This window comes from Uloborus diversus, chromosome 4 (assembly GCF_026930045.1).
Source record: "Uloborus diversus isolate 005 chromosome 4, Udiv.v.3.1, whole genome shotgun sequence".
NCBI lineage: Eukaryota > Metazoa > Arthropoda > Arachnida > Araneae > Uloboridae > Uloborus > Uloborus diversus.
In genome coordinates, this window is record NC_072734.1 from 109,170,043 (window position 1) to 109,191,435 (window position 21,393).

General features: G+C 35.2%; 1 protein-coding gene across 3 annotated transcripts in view; it reads right to left on the reverse strand.

The window, feature by feature from the left end:
* Positions 1–6,102: 6,102 nt before the first annotated feature.
* The window catches only part of LOC129220191 (protein BANP-like), a 51,563-nt gene continuing 36,272 nt past the window's right edge, over positions 6,103–21,393 (reverse strand). For all 3 annotated transcript variants that reach the window (XM_054854552.1, XM_054854554.1, XM_054854553.1), the window contains exons 8-9: positions 18,601–18,790; positions 6,103–6,895 (exon numbers count right to left, since the gene is read on the reverse strand). In XM_054854552.1, coding sequence (XP_054710527.1) covers positions 6,761–6,895; positions 18,601–18,790 — 325 coding nt within the window. In that variant the 3' untranslated portion in view covers positions 6,103–6,760. The remainder of the gene's footprint in view (positions 6,896–18,600; positions 18,791–21,393) is intronic.

Genomic DNA, 21,393 nt, shown 5'->3' on the forward strand with positions numbered 1-21,393 from the left:
GACGTTATGCGCCTTCCGGTAGGGCAGAAGCCGAAGGTCACACATTCGACTTCGAAGACGAAACGTATAAGGCTATCTCCTCGCATTTAACTCCTCGCGTTTCTGGAACATTAAACCTCTCATCCTCTCGGAAATATTCGAATATCCTCATTGATGTTACATGAGGAAGATTATTTAGATTGTGCTTTAACGAATCCGGTCTCCATAGTGTGTTCAAAAGGATTATTGAATTTCTAAAAAATATAAATATCAGCGCGCTCAAAATATTCCTAGCGAAAACAAGGGATCTTCGGCGGAAGGCTGCCCGTTCGCGCCCTGTGACGTTTCAGAAGCGCGCACTTTTGCGCGTGGATTTTTAAAAATTCATTAAAAATCAACCACGGTGTTTTAAAATTCGGCGATGGTGAATTTTTTAGTTTTGAGGGTCAATTAACAATATCCAATAGCCAAAATATGAACATTTAATAGGTTGCAACTTCCCTATTCAAATCCCTTAACAATAGCGCCTTCGGGGAAACTGAAAGTTAATGTAGATTCTGTACTTGAAGGCGGATTTATTTCAAAAAAATTTTGTTGAAAATAACTCTTGACCCCAACCTTCAAAATTTCACTCCGATTTAGGGGCACTTGACTCCGACTCCTGTGCCCGACAATTAATCGGACTCCGACTCCCCGACTTCGACTCTGACTTCGTAGCTTTGGCAAAAATTTATACACGGAGGACAAATAACTAACTCCGATTCTTAAATATTCGACTCCGACTCCTTTATCTCAAAATGAGATTGACTTCGACTCCGACTCCGCAGCTATGGTTTTAACTGTGAAATAATTATTGTTGATATGACTTGTTTTTATTTTTACGCTAAAGTTTCAATTTAGGTACTCAGTTTTTGGCGAATAAACTCGAAGTCATTTATGTTTCTACATAAAAATATGCGCAGACGATTTTTTTTTTTTTTTTTTTTTTTGACAATGAAAATTATTTTTTTAAGATGACATTTTATGTTTTTGGCAGCAGGGGAAAAAGACGACTTTTTTTTTTTTGATATGATGTATTTATTTTAATGAACTTATTAATTTTAATTATTATTTTTTCGTTTTGAAAGCTGTTAAAGATTTTTTTTTAATGGAAAAAAGTGTATTACCTGCTTTGTTTAAAAGTTGCTGCTATTTTATTTGTTGGTTTTTTTTTACGCATCTAATTTTTTTAGATGAGTGAGGAATATTTTATTCCTAGAAATAAGCTTAAAGTATTTTAAAAATGTTTGAAAAAATTTGCGACTTTAGCTATTTTTGAGAATATTGATCAGGTACTAGAAAGTAGTAAGGGTATACGGTAAAGTAGGCTCGTCTAGTTCTAGACAGAACTTCTTGTCTTACTTTGACGATCTGTCATTCTTATGAAAGAGCGATAAGTTCCAATCTCGTCTTCTGTGTGGTCCCTTAAAACTTTGAACTGGAATATCTCCTTGAGTTTTGGTCGCACAAATGTCAAGTTTTTTGTGTTAGATATAGTTTTCAATGGAGATTATTTCTCTAAATATTAGTTAGGGGACCTAGGGCAAGTATAAAAAGTTAAATTTCGTATTTTTGACTCATTTTTATTTTTGCTTCTAACTTTCAATATCTTAACTCTGCATCTGATTTTGAACATTTTGCAATTGAAAGTATACATCTAGGAGTAACGAAAACAAAGGTCTTGCAGGTTAAAAGGGAACACCTTGTACATTGCTATTACTATTCGCATAAATCCCTCTCCCCTCTCAAATTTATCGCCCTTCCCCAAAAAGCGACCTTTTATTGAAGAGACTTAACTCCTTTTAAAATAACTTGTCTGATAATTTCATTTGTAAATTAATCATCAAGCCCCCCCCCCCCCAATGGGTACGCCTGCTTTAGCTATTATTATTCGAATAAACTGATGGAATATTTTCTTTTCAAAGTGTCCAATGGCATTTCTCTGTAGCATATCTTAATATGCAGATGATGTAACTAGGGATGTGCCCATTGCCCCCCCCCCCCCCGACTGCCCCTTCAATTTAACCAAGTCCCCTCTTCCCTCAAGAATTGCAACCCACTAATAAAGACTTAAATTCTTCTAAAGTAATTTTTCCAAACTTTTCTGTCGTATAAGCTGCCTCATGATCCCCCCCCCCCCCCCCCGACACAAACACATGAGAATCCTTGCTGTAGCTATATTATTAGAATAAATTGCTAAAATATTTATTCACCAAGATGGCCTATGGCTTTTCTCTGTTGTAGATATTTATATAATAGGTTTTGCAGCCCCCCCCCCCCCAAAAAAAAATGTTGAATTTAACTACCTAAATATATCAATATTTTGAAAGCGATATATCGCGGTATTAAAATTCTGATTTGGCCCAGCTCTAGTGACAAGGGTAGTGGAGATGGGAAAAAGTGAAATGTAACTTTGTGATGGGGGGTGGGAGGGGTTGTATATGTTTTAAACAAGTGTGGTATAATTTATGGATAGCTCCTAACTGCCCCTTTCAATTTAGCTCCCCCCCCCCCCGAACCTATAGGTAACCCCTTCACTTGATACAATTTAATAACTTGTGGGATTAAAAGGAAGATATGTTTCAATTTTATGTTAGTTGGTAAGCAACCACTGTATATACACACTTTATTAAGCAGTAAGAAGCAATAAAGGATAAGACAGAACTACATGTAATACACCGATAACCTGGTTATCCCAAGCTTTGCCTTCAATTTACAAGTTGAACCACATTGTGTCTACGGACTCTCACTGGTGAGATAAATTTATTTTATCAACCAGTTTGTTGGCACTCTCAGCTTCAACGAGATGACATCTGCCTCCAGCTCGGTTATTCCCTATTCCAGACTGATAAGCCCATATCAAGGACGAAACTGCAATCCGGATGGGATAACTGAGCTGTCAGTATATTACACACTGAATTGTTTGAAAAAATCTTTATCTTTGTTTTTTATAAAATTTTAAAATTTAACAAAATTTCAGAAGTTTACATATCAAATTGCTCAAGAAATAATTCTAAAATTAATTATGCTGAGGAAAATTAAGCTGCATAAAATCAATTTCTATACATATTACTTATTTTTAAATTTTGAACAGAAGCAAACTCAGCTTTAGGAACACTGGCGTTTATTATTCTTAGAAACAATGTTTGTAAAAGAATTTTTAGGAACTTTTTAAAACTTTTGCAGCTGATATGAAATACACCGCCAGCTCAGTCAATTCCAGCCGAGGACTGCAGTTTCGTGCTTATTAGCACTCATCAGCCCGGCATAGGAGTGACTGAGCTGGAGGTGGAAAACCTATTAAGGAAGCCTAGTGTGCCAAACAAACTGGTAGCTAATACAGAATTAGCACTGACCAGACGAGTGACCGAAACAATGGTTCGGTTCAACTCGAATATTGAAGGCAAGGCAGGTATATTCAGTTTACTGAATATACAATATATAGTGCTAATAAGCACGAAACTGCAGTCCTCGGCTGGAATTGACTGAGCTGGCTGTGTATTTCACGTATTTCTGCCTTAGCCCTGGCACTAGGGCAGTAACTTACTGAATATTTTGCAGCTGATGTCAACTTGTGGGAATGGTTGACAATGAAGAACAAATAAAACAGCTTCAAGATAACTAAAATCTGATTTCTAAGAGGGAAACACAGTCGAGTGCATCATACATTGGAAAATGTCAAGTGCTTCATGACTGAAATAGCTTACATGTTTATTTCAAGCCATGAAAATAAACATGCAAGATATTAGACCTGAAAAAAGTCACTCTCTAACAGACAACTAAAGGACTTACTTTGGCAATTAACTAAAATACTCAACTGTACAAAGATAACTATTACTTTATTGATTCCCTCCCCCCTCCCCACCAAAAAAGTTTTATTAATTAATTTTTTTTTTTTATTTATTTCATTGCACCTAGGTTACCATGTGAAAACGATCCCAAGTTTCAAATAGTATTCTATTTCACTAATCGAGTTTTGAAAAAAGCCATTTTGATCAATAGATCCATCAGGATGAATTTCTGCATAGAGGGTAAAATTAGGGCATAGAGGGTAAGCTAATTTTGAATTCAGGAAAAATTACTACCTCAACAGTCATAGGCATTGGAATAGTTTACCGAAAGTAGCTTTGAAATGGGTTGAGTAATTTTAAGAAGGCTCTAAATCTTCATTGGGGATTGATAAATTGACTAGGATTTGTTTAGAGAAGATATGCACTAAATACTTGGTTGGGATTCAGTATACTGCATATTCGGCACACAAACCGAATACAGACAACTCTCAATAACTTGAAGTTTCAGAGGACCGGCTAAAACCTTCGAGTAATCAGTAGTTCTACTTATCAAAAATTCCTTGCCCAGCCATTTCAAGAATAATTTTTACTTTATTTCTCAGGAATAATGCATAATAGACAGATTATACACTTACAGATTAGATAAAATTAATATTTGTATATACTACATAAAAATATCTTTTAGAAAATATATTTTATTAAGATACTTTGAAAACAGAAGGTATTTTTGACTGCTTACCTTTTTTTTCTTTTAATCACATCTTAAAACGTTATGAAGTTTGTAAACACAATTTGAGAAATGAACGTTTTCGAATTTCTCCAGTAACTGCAATAAAATACCCACAAAATCCTTCTCCCAGGAAAATATTTCAAAATGATCCTCTTCATCAGCCACTTCAGCTTTGCTATCATTGCTGTTTATGAAACTTCTTACGAGTTCTTAATGCGCAATTTTAACTACTGTTTCTCTCATAGGCAGTTTCTGTCCTTAAAGCACGATAATTTAAGTCATTCAGAAAACAAAGGCTACTTTTTTACATTTTTGACTAAATTTTAAGTCACTCAAAGATAAATTGGCAGTTACATTTTTTGCTATCTGCTACTTTCTACTCGATTTTGCAACACTATGCGCATTAAGGAGCGCTATTGTAAATAAATTAATGCAAAAAAATTTGTTTTTCTTCTTTTGGCTGCCTTTTTATGCATAAAATTAAAATAAAACTTTAATAAATACTTCAACTTAAACGGAGCAAATTCAAGTTATATAGAGGCAACTTTGTACTGAAAATATTACATTTTGAGAGCGAATAAAAGCTTAGAGATTAAAGAATATTCAAATTATAAGTTTTCGAGTTATCGAGAGTCAACTGTATTTGGTTCGTCTGAATACTTCAATATTCGGCATCTGAGAAGTAAATAAATTTAAATGCTCCATAATTGGTTAACAAACACTTTTTACATTTTAAATGAAAGTTACTATACAATACTACAGTACAGAATTAATTCAATCTGTTATTTATTAATTTTATCGCATTCAAAGTAATTTTAATGTGTGTGGAATAAAACACTCTGATGTTAAATTTAAATTCTGTTGTTAAATCTTTTCAATTTTTAAAAATCTTATGAGACATTACATTAGCCTTACTATTACAAACCCATTCATTACTACTTAACTGATAATTTTTTATATAAAATACGCAGCTTAAACAAATACTTGGATATCAAATATTCTAATAGTTTAATGCATAAAGTGTTACAACATACGAAACATGAAATATTGTTTAAAAACAACCCATGTTAAAATAATCATTGTAATCAAAGCTTAATAACTCTTTGCACTTAAAGAGAGCGAGAGAAAAAAAAATTAATATGAATTTTGACATCTGGAATTCAAATTATGTTTTTTCGCAATTACGAGTGTGTATGTGTTTGTGGGTGTGTGTATGTGTGCTTGTAGGTGTATGTGTGTAGGTGTGTGTGAATGTGTGTGTATGTGTCTAGGTGCATGTGTGTAGGTGTGTATAGGTGTGTGTGAATGTGTGTGTGTGTAGGATATGGACGCAACCTATCCATTTATTGGAGCAGCATCGTGAGGCTGGTCGACGGTGGTGCAGCAGAGAAAGGCGGGTGGAAAATAAAATCATAGGAATTCAAAATAGTCAAATGAGAACAATAAGCAATGAGAACAATAAGATTGCTCAAAAATTTGCAAATATCTGGTAATGTTTGAATTTCATTCCTTAATTTTAATGATGATGCAATTTATCAGTTACCAAAGAGTTACAAAGCAGAAAATCAGTAAAAAAACTGTAATTTGTAATGATATTTTAGGCAACTTGGGCTTGTATTTTATGTAAGACAAATGCAATATTCTTTATTAATGACTTAACAAGCTGTCATGATTACCAGCTATCAAATCATACATCAGGAAGGAAATTATTTCTCCATGCAGATAAACATAAACCAAATGAGCTATTGCTATTTACAATATTAATTTGTTTTTGCTTTTGGAATGATTTATTTTAAATTAATACTAATACTTAATGTAGATAAATTTACGATGTAAATGTCAGTGCATTTTCATTTACCAATCCGGATTAATATTTTTCATTTTAAAATGGCATAAAATTCAAACATTGGTGAAAAAATAAATAAATATTTGGTTCGAATTTTAATCGAATATTGGGTATTTAGCAAAATATGGTATTTGGTGCATCTCTAGTTTAGATCATGTTGCTGGTCCTCATGTATTTGTATTATGTATATTTGTATCTATATATCTATTTTCGTATTCCTAAATTGTGCAAAAAGTACATTTTCTGTTCAAAATATAACTTTTTATATAATATACACTATATACATTTTTCATTCATAATAATGCAGATTAAAAGATGATTAAATATAATACTTTGTTACATTACATGATTTTCATTTTACAGAGTGAACTCATTTTAACCATTACTGAGCTGATCATTTAATAAGACATCTTCTGTTAAAATTTCAATTTCATGATTTTTTTTAAGTTGCTCAAGCTCTTCTTCTGTCGCTTGAATAACCTGGAAATCCCCATGTTCCGTATGAATGATCTATAAAATATACTGCCATTAGTTTCAGTTAGAAAGAGTTCAGTTTATTTTCTATTTTGTTTAAAGTTAATTAATATAATCGTGCTCCTTAAAATTCAGGTTAAAAAAAGAATCCATCAAGTATCAAATAATTGAAATACTTAGAACACTGTAAACCGGGGTGACCTAGTTTTCAAGTTTAGGGTCAATTAATTTTTTTGTACTTGCTGCAAAAATATTGGAATAATGAACATTTTGTGCTTTGGGGGAAGGCAAAAGGAATCGAGATTGCTAGTGCATTTTATTTTTGACTGACTTGATGCAGTTTTAAAAAATGAAAAACTGGGTGGGCAAAGCCACCCTGCTAAAAGGGGTGACATTGCGCACTTATACTTTTCATAGGAAAACACCTTCAAATATTTTGTTGGGCACGTCAACTTAATCAGGAGTGAAGAAAATCACACTCTCTATTAATTAGAAATATGTATTGAACAAAGGAATGCAGAAAATGAATATAAACATTGAAATGTAGCGGAAAATCGGGGGAAAAAGTAAAACACTCTTTTTTATACACTACAAAGCAAGATAGTAGTTCACCAGCAATGGCATTAGCAAAGATCAGAAAGATACTCCCTTTGGAGTATCTGCTGCAGTACAACTTTGGTATACTGCTTTCATGATACTTCACTCTGTATCGAAATATTATTAATTTAGCACCCAGGTCATCACTGAGATCAGTTTCAGGGGATCAGTTCTGTCGTAGTGTTCAGGTTGTTTTTCGGTGAACCGGTAAACAAGGATTCATACTGCTGATTGAAATAAGAAGATCTAGTGTTAAGACTGCCACTCAGCTCTTGTTTCGGGATATATTCTGACAGCTACTTTGTGAGAGATCTTTTTCGGGAAAATTCAAAAATGACTTAAACCAATCTCTACCTAGATGATTATTCCTGAACTTCACACACACTCTACTAACTCGAGACAAGTAATCTTTAGCAATGAGCTGCATATCCATTAATGACAGAGACATGTCCTAATCAGAGCGCTTGAAAATTTGTTTGATCATTTCGCTTTCCTCTGGCACTGATAGGCTTGTTTTCCACCCAGGTCGTTTAATGTTTTTACTTTGAGATTTCCCTATGTTATTCGGAGAATTTGATGCTTTCAGCCAAATAGACAACCTTGTCAAATCGACAACCCCAGCACACCAACTTCACAAAACGACTTGTCAAGCACAGCATTTGTCTATAAGACAAATTGGCAGTATCCCAGTTTCCATTATATCTGCATGGTGTTTTGCTAACATTGTTTGAAACAAATAGTAATACAGACATACACTGGTGTGCAAAAATTAAGGACGAAGTCGAAAAATTAGCATATTAGCTGAACGAAGAGGCAGAGCGGACAGAAAGACCAATCAGGAGATTAAGTAAGGTGATGTATGGTAGCACATGCGCAGATATGCAGGCAGACAGTGGCGGATGGGGCCGTCGGGCAGCCGGGCAAATGCCCGGTGGGCCGCCTCGGTTTGGGCCGCATTAAATCTTTCAATTGAATAGTACCAAAAAAAAAAAAGAAATTTTTTTTTTCTTCCTTAAAAAAACTAGTGAAAAAAATCTGTCGCCTAGAAGATGTGAAATCAAACCACTTTGCGACACTGGAAAATCTAAAATTGGTTCACTCATTTTTGTAAACGGATTTCAAATCTTCGTAAAAATCTTAGGAAGACCCTTGCCTTCTTTAAAAAAAAAAAAAAAAACTGTCGACTGTTATATGACGAAAGCCTTCTTTTTCTTCCCTTGTGGACCGGCCGACCACGCACTCGGCGCCAGACTAAGCAATCGATTAGCACCCCACCTCATTAGCCCTTTCATTGATGATAGCTGATAACCATTTCACGGCCATCTGTGTACAGGGTACGGGGGGGGGGGGGTGACAGGGACCAGTACAGGAACACTACTTGGGACGGGACGGCAAAAGGAGTTTTCCGAACGGAAACAGCTGTTTTTCATTCGAAGATGCAAAGAGAGAGGTATTTTTCCCGAGAGTGAAGCCTAAGGCTGAAGGGTCGGGATTGTTTCCTGGAATTCTTTTCCATAATTTTTGCTTTAGGGTAACTGAGGATTATACCACACCTACCACTTCCTTTTTTATGGCTTTGTGAATAAAAGGGATTCGCGCATTGTAACTTGTAGGCACTGGCAATCTATTTTTTCTCCAGTTTCGAGGCAACAGGACTGAAAAATGATGGAGTCATTTGCAACACGTTTTAGCTGTCATTAAAAATCCTTTTGAAGTTATAATGAAATTGAAATTCATTTTGATGATTCAAACAAAGGATTTTGAGAGCAAGTTTGGTTCGTAAAAAAATTTACTTATTTCTAAAACTTTTACTTTAGTTATCCGTTACCGCTTTTAATTTGTAAAAATGTTTTGGAGACTTTGTTATTTATACTATCATTTCCAGGGCCGGATTTACATTTTAGTTGAAAGCTATTGCTTATAACGAAAAGTTGTGTATTGTTGTTCCTAAAAAAAATGGAAATATACTTGAAAAAAAATCAATTTCATTTTCAAATGCTTGAAATTTTGCAAAAATGTGGCTACAAGCCTTGAATTTTAAAATTTCTAACAAATTGGAGTTGATAAGGGGGAGGAGTGCCAAAATATGTTAAATTCAGTGTGTGCTTCAATGTATGTGCGTCAAAGTATGCTTCAATTTTATTTCTTACTAAGAGTATAAATTATGAATTGTTCAAATGGGCAGTATATTACTCTCTTGCTACCTATTCTCTAAGTGTTGTACCCTATTTACAAATACAAATACAAATGTGACGACCAGCAACAGGCACTGGGCCCAGCTAGGCTGGTCCTAGTCAATTAATTAGTCCCCAATGAAGATCAATGGCCCTCTTAAAGCTATCCACTCCCTTGCTCATTACCGCCTCTTCCGGTAAGCTATTCCAAGTGCCCACGACCCTGCTAAAGTAGTAGTTTTTCCTGATTTCCAAGTTAGCCTGAGATTTCTTTTAAAGCAATTTATAGATAGGTTGCAGAGATGATTAAAAACTAGCTGTATCGAAAGTCCATGAGCGCAAGTAACAATGCATTATCCTTTCTCCTCCCTCGCTCTATTTCTCTGTCGACTGCCTCATCGATGTGTCGACCCCTAAAAAAATTTTACTGTGTTTTATCTCAACTTGCAAGAGTACATAATTTAAAAAAGTTTTGTTTGCCTACTTTTCCCCCGAATATTTTTGATTCCAATCTTCCTTTCTATGGCTTCAAACTGCAGAATTTTACTATATATATTTTTTTTTTTCAAAATTCCCTCTGGGGGAACCCCTAAATTGGGAGCCCTGCATCATTCTCTCGATGCTATTCCCCTTCTTAAGGGAAATCCAAAAAGGCAGGCAAACACACATTAAAAAAACAAACACAAAAAAAAGAAAGAAAAAAAGAAAGGAAGGAAGGAAGAAAATAATGCATAACTTTATGTGTCTCAGGGGAAAAGACAAATATAGAGCAAAAAAAGTAATAATAGTCATTAAAAAAAAAAAAAAAAAAAAAAAAAAAAAAAAAAAAAAAAACAACCACTTTAGCATTTCCTTTTTCGCCACCGACAAAGTGGTCCGGATTACAAAAAGGGCCCCATACCTGAAATAACTTAAGGCCCCGTCAAGTCTAAATCCATCCCTGATCATAAATGTTTTAGAAATAGTAACAAAACTGGCTTTATATGCTAGTCTATGTAATTATTCTTTTTAATATGGGATCTTCCAAACCACTCCTCTTGTTAATATTACCAAAGATCGTCTACAAACTGAGTTTAAAAAAAAAACTTGTAAAAGTTTCCAGGGGAGGGTCCCCCACCTCTCCTTTTCGCCAGCATCGTTCAAGATTGGCCGATTTTGATAAATAAGGTGTCATTCGTTTCGTAATTAAGACCCGGGTAACATAGGCTATATTTTTGCAGACTTCAGCAATAGGAAAATTTGATTTAAACTTATACATCCTAATTTTAACCAATTTCATTCCTTTCTCTTTTTAGCACGGGTTTCAAATAAATATAACAAAATCTGTAACCATTCTACGGAAAAAACATTATTAGGTAAAGAACAATTTAGGTGTTGATTATTATTATATTCTTATTAAGTAAGAGCAATCTTTTGTAAACTAAGTTGTCTTCCAGTTTGAGGTAATAACACTAATTTAATTTATCTTTCATGTGTTTCAAACTAAGATGCTTGCTTGCAGGTATATAGTGCTCAAACTATTGTATTATTCGTTTTCACCCGACTAAGGCAAAGTCAAAAGAAAGGGTTATGATTTTAGCAGTCTATGTATGTTTGTATTTACGGTTGTTTCACCGCAGCGTCAAAACTATTCATCCTATTTTGTTTTTTAATTGTAACCCGGCTAAAACAGGCTACATTTGAAACTTACAGTCCTGATTCTTTTAAAAATACCTTCGAAATTGAAGATTAGTCCAGTCAATAGGTAGAAAAAAACGGGCTTGGCTTACAAAAAATGGGGTCAAAGATTTTTTTTTTTTTAAATTTGTATATACTAGTGCCAATATGAAAGAACCAAGTTATCCGGTAGTGCGGTAGTCCGTAGTCGTGCGGTATAGTAGAACTATAGTTGAGAACGCACGACAACGGCATTTGAATTGAATTATAATGTTATTAATGTGAAAGTGACAGAGGATTTCAATAGAACTAAATAAATAGGAATATCTAACCTATCAAGTTACTGGTTTTACTCAATAGGACGATGATATTAGACAGCACCTACCTTGTTTCTTATCTTTTAGGGTTTTTTTTTTTTTGCCGTAGTCGGGTTTCAGTTTTTTAATCTTTTATTTTTTAGAGCTACAATTTCCGAGGGAGTGCTCCAAACCTCTTCTCCCCTACCGTTATAAAAGACAAGTAGAATGCATCTTTAAGAGTGCAAATTAGAAAAATTTCTTGTTGCGGGCCCTAGAATCACTCCTCCACGTCACATCACAAAAAGAGCGCATTGAACTCCGTTTTTAGCACTACAATTGCAGAAAAAAATCCGCCGGAAAACCCCCGAACCACCCTCCTCTGAACATTTTTGGACATAATGTTTGCGTTTTGAACGTTTCAATTTCGAAAAACGGGCGTGGGAGGGAGTCGCACCCGAGCGCATAATATTACGAAAGACAGTTAGAATACATTTCTAAGATTACAAATCAAGAAAAATTTCTTGGGATATGAACCGTCAAATCTCTCCTCACTCTAACATCATCAAAAAGATCGCCTAAAACTGAATTAGAGCTACAAGTTCGAAAAATAGACAGGTGAGCGACACCGAACCTCTTCAATCCTAACATTACCAAAGATCGTCTAAAATGCGTTTTCAAAACTAAAAATTTCGAAAAATTTCCGGGGCGGAGTTAATACTATGCTTAAGGTTTGTTCATATCGGCTTCCTTTTAAATCAGAAATCCCATACAGCTGCCACAGAACAAACAGTACTTAGAGAAATACCACTTTGAGACGACGATTATGCATACATTTGTTGAGAAAAAGGCTGAAACCTTCTCAATAATTTTTACTCTTATGACAAACTTGTGTCGCCTAGTAAAAATTCCTTAAAAAATGCTCTGCTGTGAGCAATAAGATGCTTTACTGTGTGTCTGTAAATTCATCGATCGGTCGATAAGATAACTTTGTTGCATAACTGTCCCGGACCTTCTAAGGCCCTAACAGCTGCCTGTAATAATAGTCTGTAGGGGACAATGAACATGTAAAGGCAGGGGTGGCGTAGAACCGTGGCTGCCAATTTTAATTTAGGGATGAACAAAGTAAAAAAGAAAGAAAACCTTCTCAATATTTAAAAAAATTAAATAGAAGTAACAAAATACCAAGTGGAATTCCCGTGACAAAAAATATTTTCTCAACAAAATTTTGAAAGAAAATGCAACCCTTGAATATTAAACCTTTAAATATTATTTAGGAACATCCACGGTTCTTTATTATAATTTACCTAACTAAAGGCAGCTGAAATTTTTCGAGACATTCTGACAAATTAAAAAAAAATCAACCAAAAAAGTATTCAGTACATAGTAAAACCCTGTGACAAGTTTTAATTTAATACAATGAATGAATAGCTGGATAATAATGGCGGTTTCATAGGGGCCGCCGAAGCATGTTTTAAATAGAAAAAAAGTTAAAATGCAGTAAGTGTTTGAATGTATAAGACGAAAGTAAAATAAAACTTTATTAAGATATTCTAGCTGGAGGATATTTAAAGTAAAATTAAGTTGGAAGAAGATCTGGTGTCCCTGAAAAGTACCACATCAGTCCAAAATGTTAAAAAATATTTTAACGAATCTCAAACTCTTTTATTTTCAAACAACTTCAAACATCAGGTTGGAAATTGAAAATTTCACTATGAAAAAAACCAAAGAACTAAAATGATCTCGGAAAAGATATACTGGGGGAGGTTTTTCCATAACATTTGTATCAATAATTTAATAAAAAGATAGAGACTTAGCAAAGAATGCGGAAGGGAGAGACATCCTTTAGCCTTACCCTTCATTTTACACCTCCAAGGTAGATTAGAAACGTGTTTAAAACTTCTATTTTGAAAGAGTGCAGGGGAAGTTTCTAAATCGGAACCCAGTCCCATCTCATATCGCCTATCATTATCAAAGATGGCCTACAATTCGTATTTAGAACTTCAAATTCGAAAAGCTTCCAGGAGAGTGATCACCCAAATCCTGCAGAAGTGCCTCCACCCCATCTTTAAGGATCATTTAAAATTTACTTTTTAGGACTACAATTAAGAAATTTTTCAGAGGTCATCGAATCTCTCCTCCCTCTTGTATCACCAAAGGTAGTGTGAAATTTCTTTTTTAGGACTTCAATCCCGAAAAGATTTCTGAGAAGAGCCCCTGAACCCTTGGTAACATCAGCAAATATCATCTACAACTGCGTTTTAGAATTCAAATTTCGAAAAATTACCGAATGAATGTCCCCGAACAGCTTCACCCACTAACATTACCGAAGATCGTCAAAAACTGAATTTTAAAAGCTAACTTAGAAAATTTTTTGTTCCCTACACGCTCGCCAGCATCACTAAAGGTCCTCTCAAATTTCGTTTTATGGGATTCAATTCCAAAATATGTCCCGAAAATTCCTCGCCCTCACGTCATTGAAAGTCGATGAAATAACGTTTTTTAAGCTTCAGTTTCCCAGAATTGTCAGTCCCCTTTACGTTATCAAAGAAGACCTACAATCCCTTTCTTTAGATTTCAATTACGAAAAAATTCTTGGAGAGCACCTTCGAGCCTCTTCTCTCCCAAACATTACCTAAGATCACCTAGAATGCATTTTTTAAGACAACTAATTGAAAAAAAATTCCCGGAGGGGAGGGGGAGGACACCGGATCTTTGCTCTCATTAACATTGTCAAAGATAGTTTAAAGACGTTCATCGAAATTATACGTTCTCTTTTCACGCGATATCGCGTGAAAAGTTCCTCATCAATCGTTATTGCACATAAGACCTTCAGATACTGACTTTAGGAGAGGGGGGGGGGGGGGTAGGCAATTGATAGATAACAAACTTTTTGAAGAACTTCAATTTCAAAAACCATAGCTCTCCCCCCAGAGATCGTCAATTGTCACCTAAATTGGCTCTTTGGGAACTTCAATTGATAAATTTTGCCCTGAAAGAATTCCTGAACGCCTCCCCCCCCCCCCCTAGTGTTTCAAGACAATGCTTACGCATACGTTTTAGAGCTCTGATTTTGAAAAGTTTTGGGGGAATTCTCCAAATACCCCCTCCCGCAAACATTGCCCAAAATCATTTAAAAAGTCTAACAATGCGTTTTTGAAGCTATAATTTTGAAAATTTTCCGGGGGAGTGCCCCCGAACCTCCCATCATCAGCAAGAATATTTATTTTTACTATGCAGGTGTTCTTATTATTGATTCTTTTTCTCCACATTCGTAAAAGCAGTTCTCCTAATTTAAATACTCAAATTCTAATGGTGACTCCCTACTAAAACTAGAAGATGTATCCGCTCTATCTTTTATATCTGAAAAAAAATAAATAAATAAGGACGGTGGGAGCGTCTCCTCTTCAAGGAGCAAGTCTTAAGGGGACCGGCTGGCCTGTAAATGCCAGGGCCGGTTCATGTTGCCCCATCCGCCACTGCAGGCAGACGTAATGGGGAAGTGTCTGAGTAGTATAAAGCATGTTGTCAGTGTAAGATTGCAAACTGGATGGCAAACTGGATGGTTTCTGGCAAAGAGATTGCACGCCGTATAGCAGTTAAAATCACACCGAGTTGCTGCCTCAGTGAGAAATGGCGAATAATCAATCTATTAGACGACATCTGGATGCTTTTACCCGAGGTCGAATCATTGGGAAGTTGGAGGAAGGCCACAGTGTGACAAGTGTGGCTGCAGAGTTCAGAATTGCTTACAGCATCGTTTCACAACTTGGGAGACAATTTCAAACTACAGGAACAGCTATCCGTGGGTTCAGTAGGGGTCGTCCACGAGGAACCATACTCGCAGATGACCGGTATATTGTCTTACAGGCCAGAAGAAATAGGCGGCAGACAGCGGGAGAAATCGCTAGACACACGACACAGGGGACTGGACGACCGATATCGCGTTTTACCGTGGCAAGAAGACTGCACGGTGGTGGTCTGTTTGCACAACGCTCTATACGGTGTGTACCTCTAACGCCTGCCCATCGGAGAAGAAGTTCTCTGTGGTGCCGGGAACACCGGAATTGGAGAGACAATGAAAGGGGACGAATACTCTTTACAGATGAGAGCAGATTCAGTCTGAGTAGCGATTTTCATCACATACTCATCTGGAGAGAGCGGGGACGCCGCAATCATCCCTCGAACATCATTGAAAGGGACAGGTATGGAGGTCGCGGTGTTCTCGTTTGGGGGGGCATCATGCTTGGTAGTTGTACAGACCTTCACATCTTCGACACAGGTTTAGTCAACGGGACCCCTTATTGTAACAAGATTCTTCTTCCATATGTGCGTCTTTTTAGAGGCGCTATGGGTCCGCAGTTCCTTTTCATGGACGACAATGCACCATGTCATCGCACAGTAGCTGCCGAACAGCTCTTAGAGAGTGAGGATATTGAACGTATGGATTGGCCGGCACGATCTCCGGATCTCAATCCCATCGAGCATGTATGGGATTTTCTAGGCAGACGCTTGGCAGCTCGTACCTTACCACCAGTAACGATTCGGGAGCTTCGATTGGCGCTGCAAGACGAATGGGCAGCAATGCCTCAACAACTCATTGATACCCTCATTCTCAGCATGGACAGACACTGAAACCTGCCTAGCAGTCGGGGAAGATCATATCCCCTACTAAAGACTGGATGTTTCTTGCTGGACACCCATCACAGGGATGTTTCGGCCTTCAGTCGCATTGCGCTCAATGCTACTTTTTCAATAAAGCTTATTTTTATCCCTCTGATTTCTCTTTTAGTAAGTGTTGCTTACATTACACATGTCCTTACGTATTGGGGATCTTACGGTATTAAATGCTTTGATTTGGAAAGCTTTTGTACAAAGTTATATTGAAAAAACCGTCTCGTCCTTAATTTTTGCACACCAGTGTATATTAATAGTAATCGTTCAGTTCTCGACCAAATTTGGCAGGGAGGTACTCAGGCACATGAGAAGGAACATAGTAGGGTTTTCAAACAACAAAACAAATACCAAAACCTTGATTTTTCTGCATCAGATAAAATGTGTTCCAATGTCCTAAAGTAATTAAAACTTTTCGTGCATTTAACTAATTTCAAGCTAAAATGTAGGTAAGTCTTCAGTTAGAAATTCATTGTTGATCACAGAAATTGTTGAACAATACTTGTATTTAAATTTGTAGTGTGAAGAAGATCATTGAGAAAAAAGATCTGTTGCCCTTTTTTTTTCTTGAATATGAACATATAAACTTTGTCTTGAGGCTTTTCCTCTCATGGGGAGATTTAAAATTGTTTGTTTTTTGGTTATTTTTTTGCGATCTGTCGGGGAAATTTTAGATTTTTTTTCTTTCAACTCTGATTGTTGAACATGCTTCACTTGACATGACTTTTATTTTCAAGGTAGCCCGTGCGTAAACCGGTGCGACGCAGCTGGTTTCTTTAATAAATATTTGCGTATGCTAATAAATTAATTTTCCTGCATAACATTTATTATTGATTCTGATCAGAAACTAATAAACAGAGATTTCAAAACTAATGTACCTATGGCTTTTTTGTTCAGTGAAAATATTTTACAAATTGTACTTCTAATAATAATTTAAAGTACTTATTCTGACTATGAGCAATTAAATCATTGTTTTCCTGGATTCAAGCCCAGTTAATGTCAATTTTGCTTGCTTACATTTTATTATTTACTACCAACCGAAAGAGCGCATAAATTTGCATACAAATTGAAAATTTCATACAGTAAATTTCATGAATATGTTCATGCTAATTTAAAATCTCTTTATTTGGAAAGAGAATCAATACAAGAAACGAGATGCAGCTTAAAAAACCCTTGTTGCAATACAGACTTTTCCATTATCCATAAATTAATTTTTCGTTGAAGAAAAAAGTATATGCTTATGAATTAGTTACAAACTAGAAACAGACGAAACTTATTTTCTGTTTTTGTGTTACTACTGTCACTAGTTAATTTAGATGAAAAAATGATTCTGGCACACATTTTCTGATGTGCAGTGGAAGGTTCTTGCCTACAAAATGTAGACATTTGTTGATTGAAAAGGAATCACTTATCTACTGCATGATGTTCTACCTAGTTAAGTGAGCGGCAGCAAACTGGTTTCCTATGTCTATGAATAGAACTTCATTTTTCTCAAGCGATAAAAAATAGAATAGTTAATTTATGGTTTTACTTATTTCTTCCTCATCAACATTGCCGTCAGCGGGAAAGGCAAATATCCAACATGATAAACAGAAAAAGTTTTTTTTTTTTAAATTCTTTGAAATATTTATATTCAGAAATGCAATTTCTTTTTCAATTGCAAAAAATGTAGTATTACAACGGTGCCAAACTTTTTGGTGCTAATCCATAATGTAACTGAATATGAACTGAGTTTGCAGCATCGACTTAGCAATTAGCACCGTCATCTAATGAATATTTAATGCCAAAAGTAAGATTGCCTGCCAAAAAGTGACAACAATGCTATCAACTTATTTATGTGACTTGGGCACATCTTTGCCTCAAGCTTTTCTCACTGAGACATCGTAATCGCTCCCTCCATTGAGTATATTTACTTTGAGGTAAAACCGTGTTCTCAACTAATGTGTCAACAACAAAACTAAATAAGTAAATGAATTAACTAAAATACAGCAACAGAATTACTAAACTTGATATGAAAATTCAACTTTGATCCTTAAAAAGGTTATATTAAATTTATCCATAGATTATAAATATTCTACTAATCTCAAATTTAAATTTTGCTAGACATAAGTTGTTCAAAATTATTTGCAGCGATGTTCTGTAAACTTCATAATTAGTTTTTGAAAACACTATTTGAAATAATATTTGTTTCTATCGCAAGTAAACTGTTTTCAGAATGTTGCATTCGAACTGTACTACTGGAGAAAAAGCAGGGGTTCCACAAAAAAAAAAAAAAAAGGGACATTATTAAAAGGGTGCCACATATCAATGAAATAAAGAAACCCTGCTTTATACAAAAGCATACCTGTGTTTGATTCAAACTTTCAGTAAAGTCTGCATTCAAAGAAACAAAGAAATCATTTTCGTGTAACGATTCATAAGAATGAGGTTCTTTTCCTGGTGAGGTTAAATTTTCATGCTCTTGCTTTTCCACAAGTGGAAGGGGTTTAGAATTGCAAGACTTCAAATTCTTTGGCTTCCCTAGTGAAAGATGTCTAAAAAATAAAAAAATTAATCTATTCCAGAATATAAGAAGTTTAATTACAAAAATGAATACTGCACAACAATGATTAGCTATACATATCTATAAATTGAACATTTAACAACTATCGAACAATTTAAACTCGAGCACTCTCTACCAACAGCAATTTTGTATCGTGATTCGTAAAAGCCCAGATGTCCACTTTCTGATGTGAAATTGTGTGTCAAATTGCTCCATGCCATTTGTCATCCATGCATTTAATTGTAGCACATGAAAGACTAGATACTATTTTAAAGATCCCATTAAATTTGCAAAAGACTAAGGCCTCTTATGCAGTCCCATTGGGAAAGTATTAAAGAAAACACAAACACACACATACAATATGGGCATTGGACCATTTCCATACATAGGACCTTTGCAAACCTTTGTTGGGCAGTGCCTGACACATATTTAAACTGTTATACATTTTTCGTTGATTTAAAATAGCATCTCTACAACATGATCCTAGGATAGTTGTAAGACTTAAAATTGGCAGTGGTGTCACAATCGGTAAGGCATCGGATTTTTTGCCTGATGCTACATGCTCGTGCAAATGCTAAGTATGCCAATACATTGAAATTTTAATTAACGCTCCTAAATGTAAAGTGTGAAGGAAAAAATTTTATTTTGAGTTTATTGAAAAATTCTGTTTAAGGATACTCTACTTCAGGACAATTTTTTGTTGTCTCTGGAAAGTCACTGTAGAACCACTGTCTTTACAAGCATATCTGGTATTATTGTATAAGGCTAAAATTGTAGCACAGGAAAAAAGAACAATTTGTCAAAAAACCTATTAAAAAACAAAATAAAAACCATGTTCCCAAATGGAAGCATGTCTGAAATAAATTTAAAAAAAAAAAACTTATTTTATGTGGATTAGATTACACATTGTTTAAGACTTGACATCTTTAGTTTGTTTTAGGCAGATGAGTTTTAAATTGATGCGGAAGCAGCACTTTTTAAACATATAGAATTTTCCTCTCTTTCAAAATCCAAACTCCTAAGATTGCAAACAACATGCAATGAACGACATTTTGGTGCGCTAATAAGCAATCTTGGGCCACTGGAGACATTTTTTTTTGGGATTGCATCCACAGCTCTTTCTCAGAGGTAAAGTTATTAAAATCACACATTTCAGAGCTCACTGAAAGAAGAGATTTTAGAAGTGACAAAGGAGGATGAAACCAACGAGGATAGCAACATCGATGACACACTACCAAATAATTTCACACTGAATGTTTTGAGTCATTCCTCTTGACATTGGAAAATGATCTTTCTGATTTGATCATGAAGGAAGATCTCGTTAATGGAAGTTACATGAGTGATCATGATGCATTGTTAATGCCATACAAAGAACTACAAAGAAAAATAGTTAATGACAGCCAAAAACTGTCATAACCAGTTAATTTTTTATAAACATATAGTTTATCCCATTTTTTCTTTATGCACATTCTGCATATGTATCAAAATAATTACACATTAAACTTATTATATATTCATCAATGGAGCCTAACCTCTGCTTTAACACTACAGTTAAATCTTATTTTATGAGATTTTGATTTATGCGGCATTTAACGGGCGTATCCCTCGCATAAAACGAGGGTCTATATATACTACAAGGGCCTAACATAATGATATTTTTCATATCTAAAGCACAAAAAAGCAACTTAAAAGACTCAAATGGCAGGAATCATTTGACCTGGTTGACTAATTACTTCCTTTTACAAAAAAGGAAGTATTGTATTCGCGAAAAAATTTTCACTCAAAAATCGCCCTTAATTTCCATTTTGCTCACCCCCAAATGAATGTTGAGTTTTTTTTTCGATTCGACCGCATGCGGAAAAGTGCCTAAGAATGTATAGACACGCGAAATATCCATTTTGACCATCACCGAGGTAATTACAACGACTTTTCTCGTGACGTCTGTATGTATGTGCGTATGTGTGTATGTGCGTATGTGCGTATGTGCGTATGTGCGTATGTGCGTATGTATCTCGCATAACTCAAAAATGGTATGTCCTAGAAAGTTGAAATTTGGTACATAGACTCGTAGTAGGGTCTAGTTGTGCACCTCCTATTTTGGTTGCTTTCGGGTGTTTCTAAAGGGGTCTTTTGCACCTTTTTGGGGGGAAATCATTGTTAATTTCGATGCAAACTCAAGTGGTGTTATAATTTGGCGGTCACTTGGCGATATATCGCCAGTCTTTTGGTTGCCAAGTTTTGTCGCCAACTTGGCGAAAAATTTGGCGATTTTTTTTATTTTTTTTTAAAATCTGCTTTCAATGTGGCCATTGCTAGTGATATTTAAAGAGTTAGAGAGAGAATCCCATTAAAATTGCAATAATAGGGAAATAGCATTAAATTGGTGTAAAAGGAAGTCATGTGATGCACACATCAGCTCGTTTTTGAAATGAAATGAGAAGAGAAACCTATACAAAGAAGCCAACCAAGAAAAATAATTTCTGTATACTAATCAGAAGTCACAATGAAGTCGAAACTTTTCAAGATCCAAAAGATGGAAATTCTTTTTTTACTCTCAAAAAAATTATTATTTAGGTTATTGAATGTTTGGTTTTT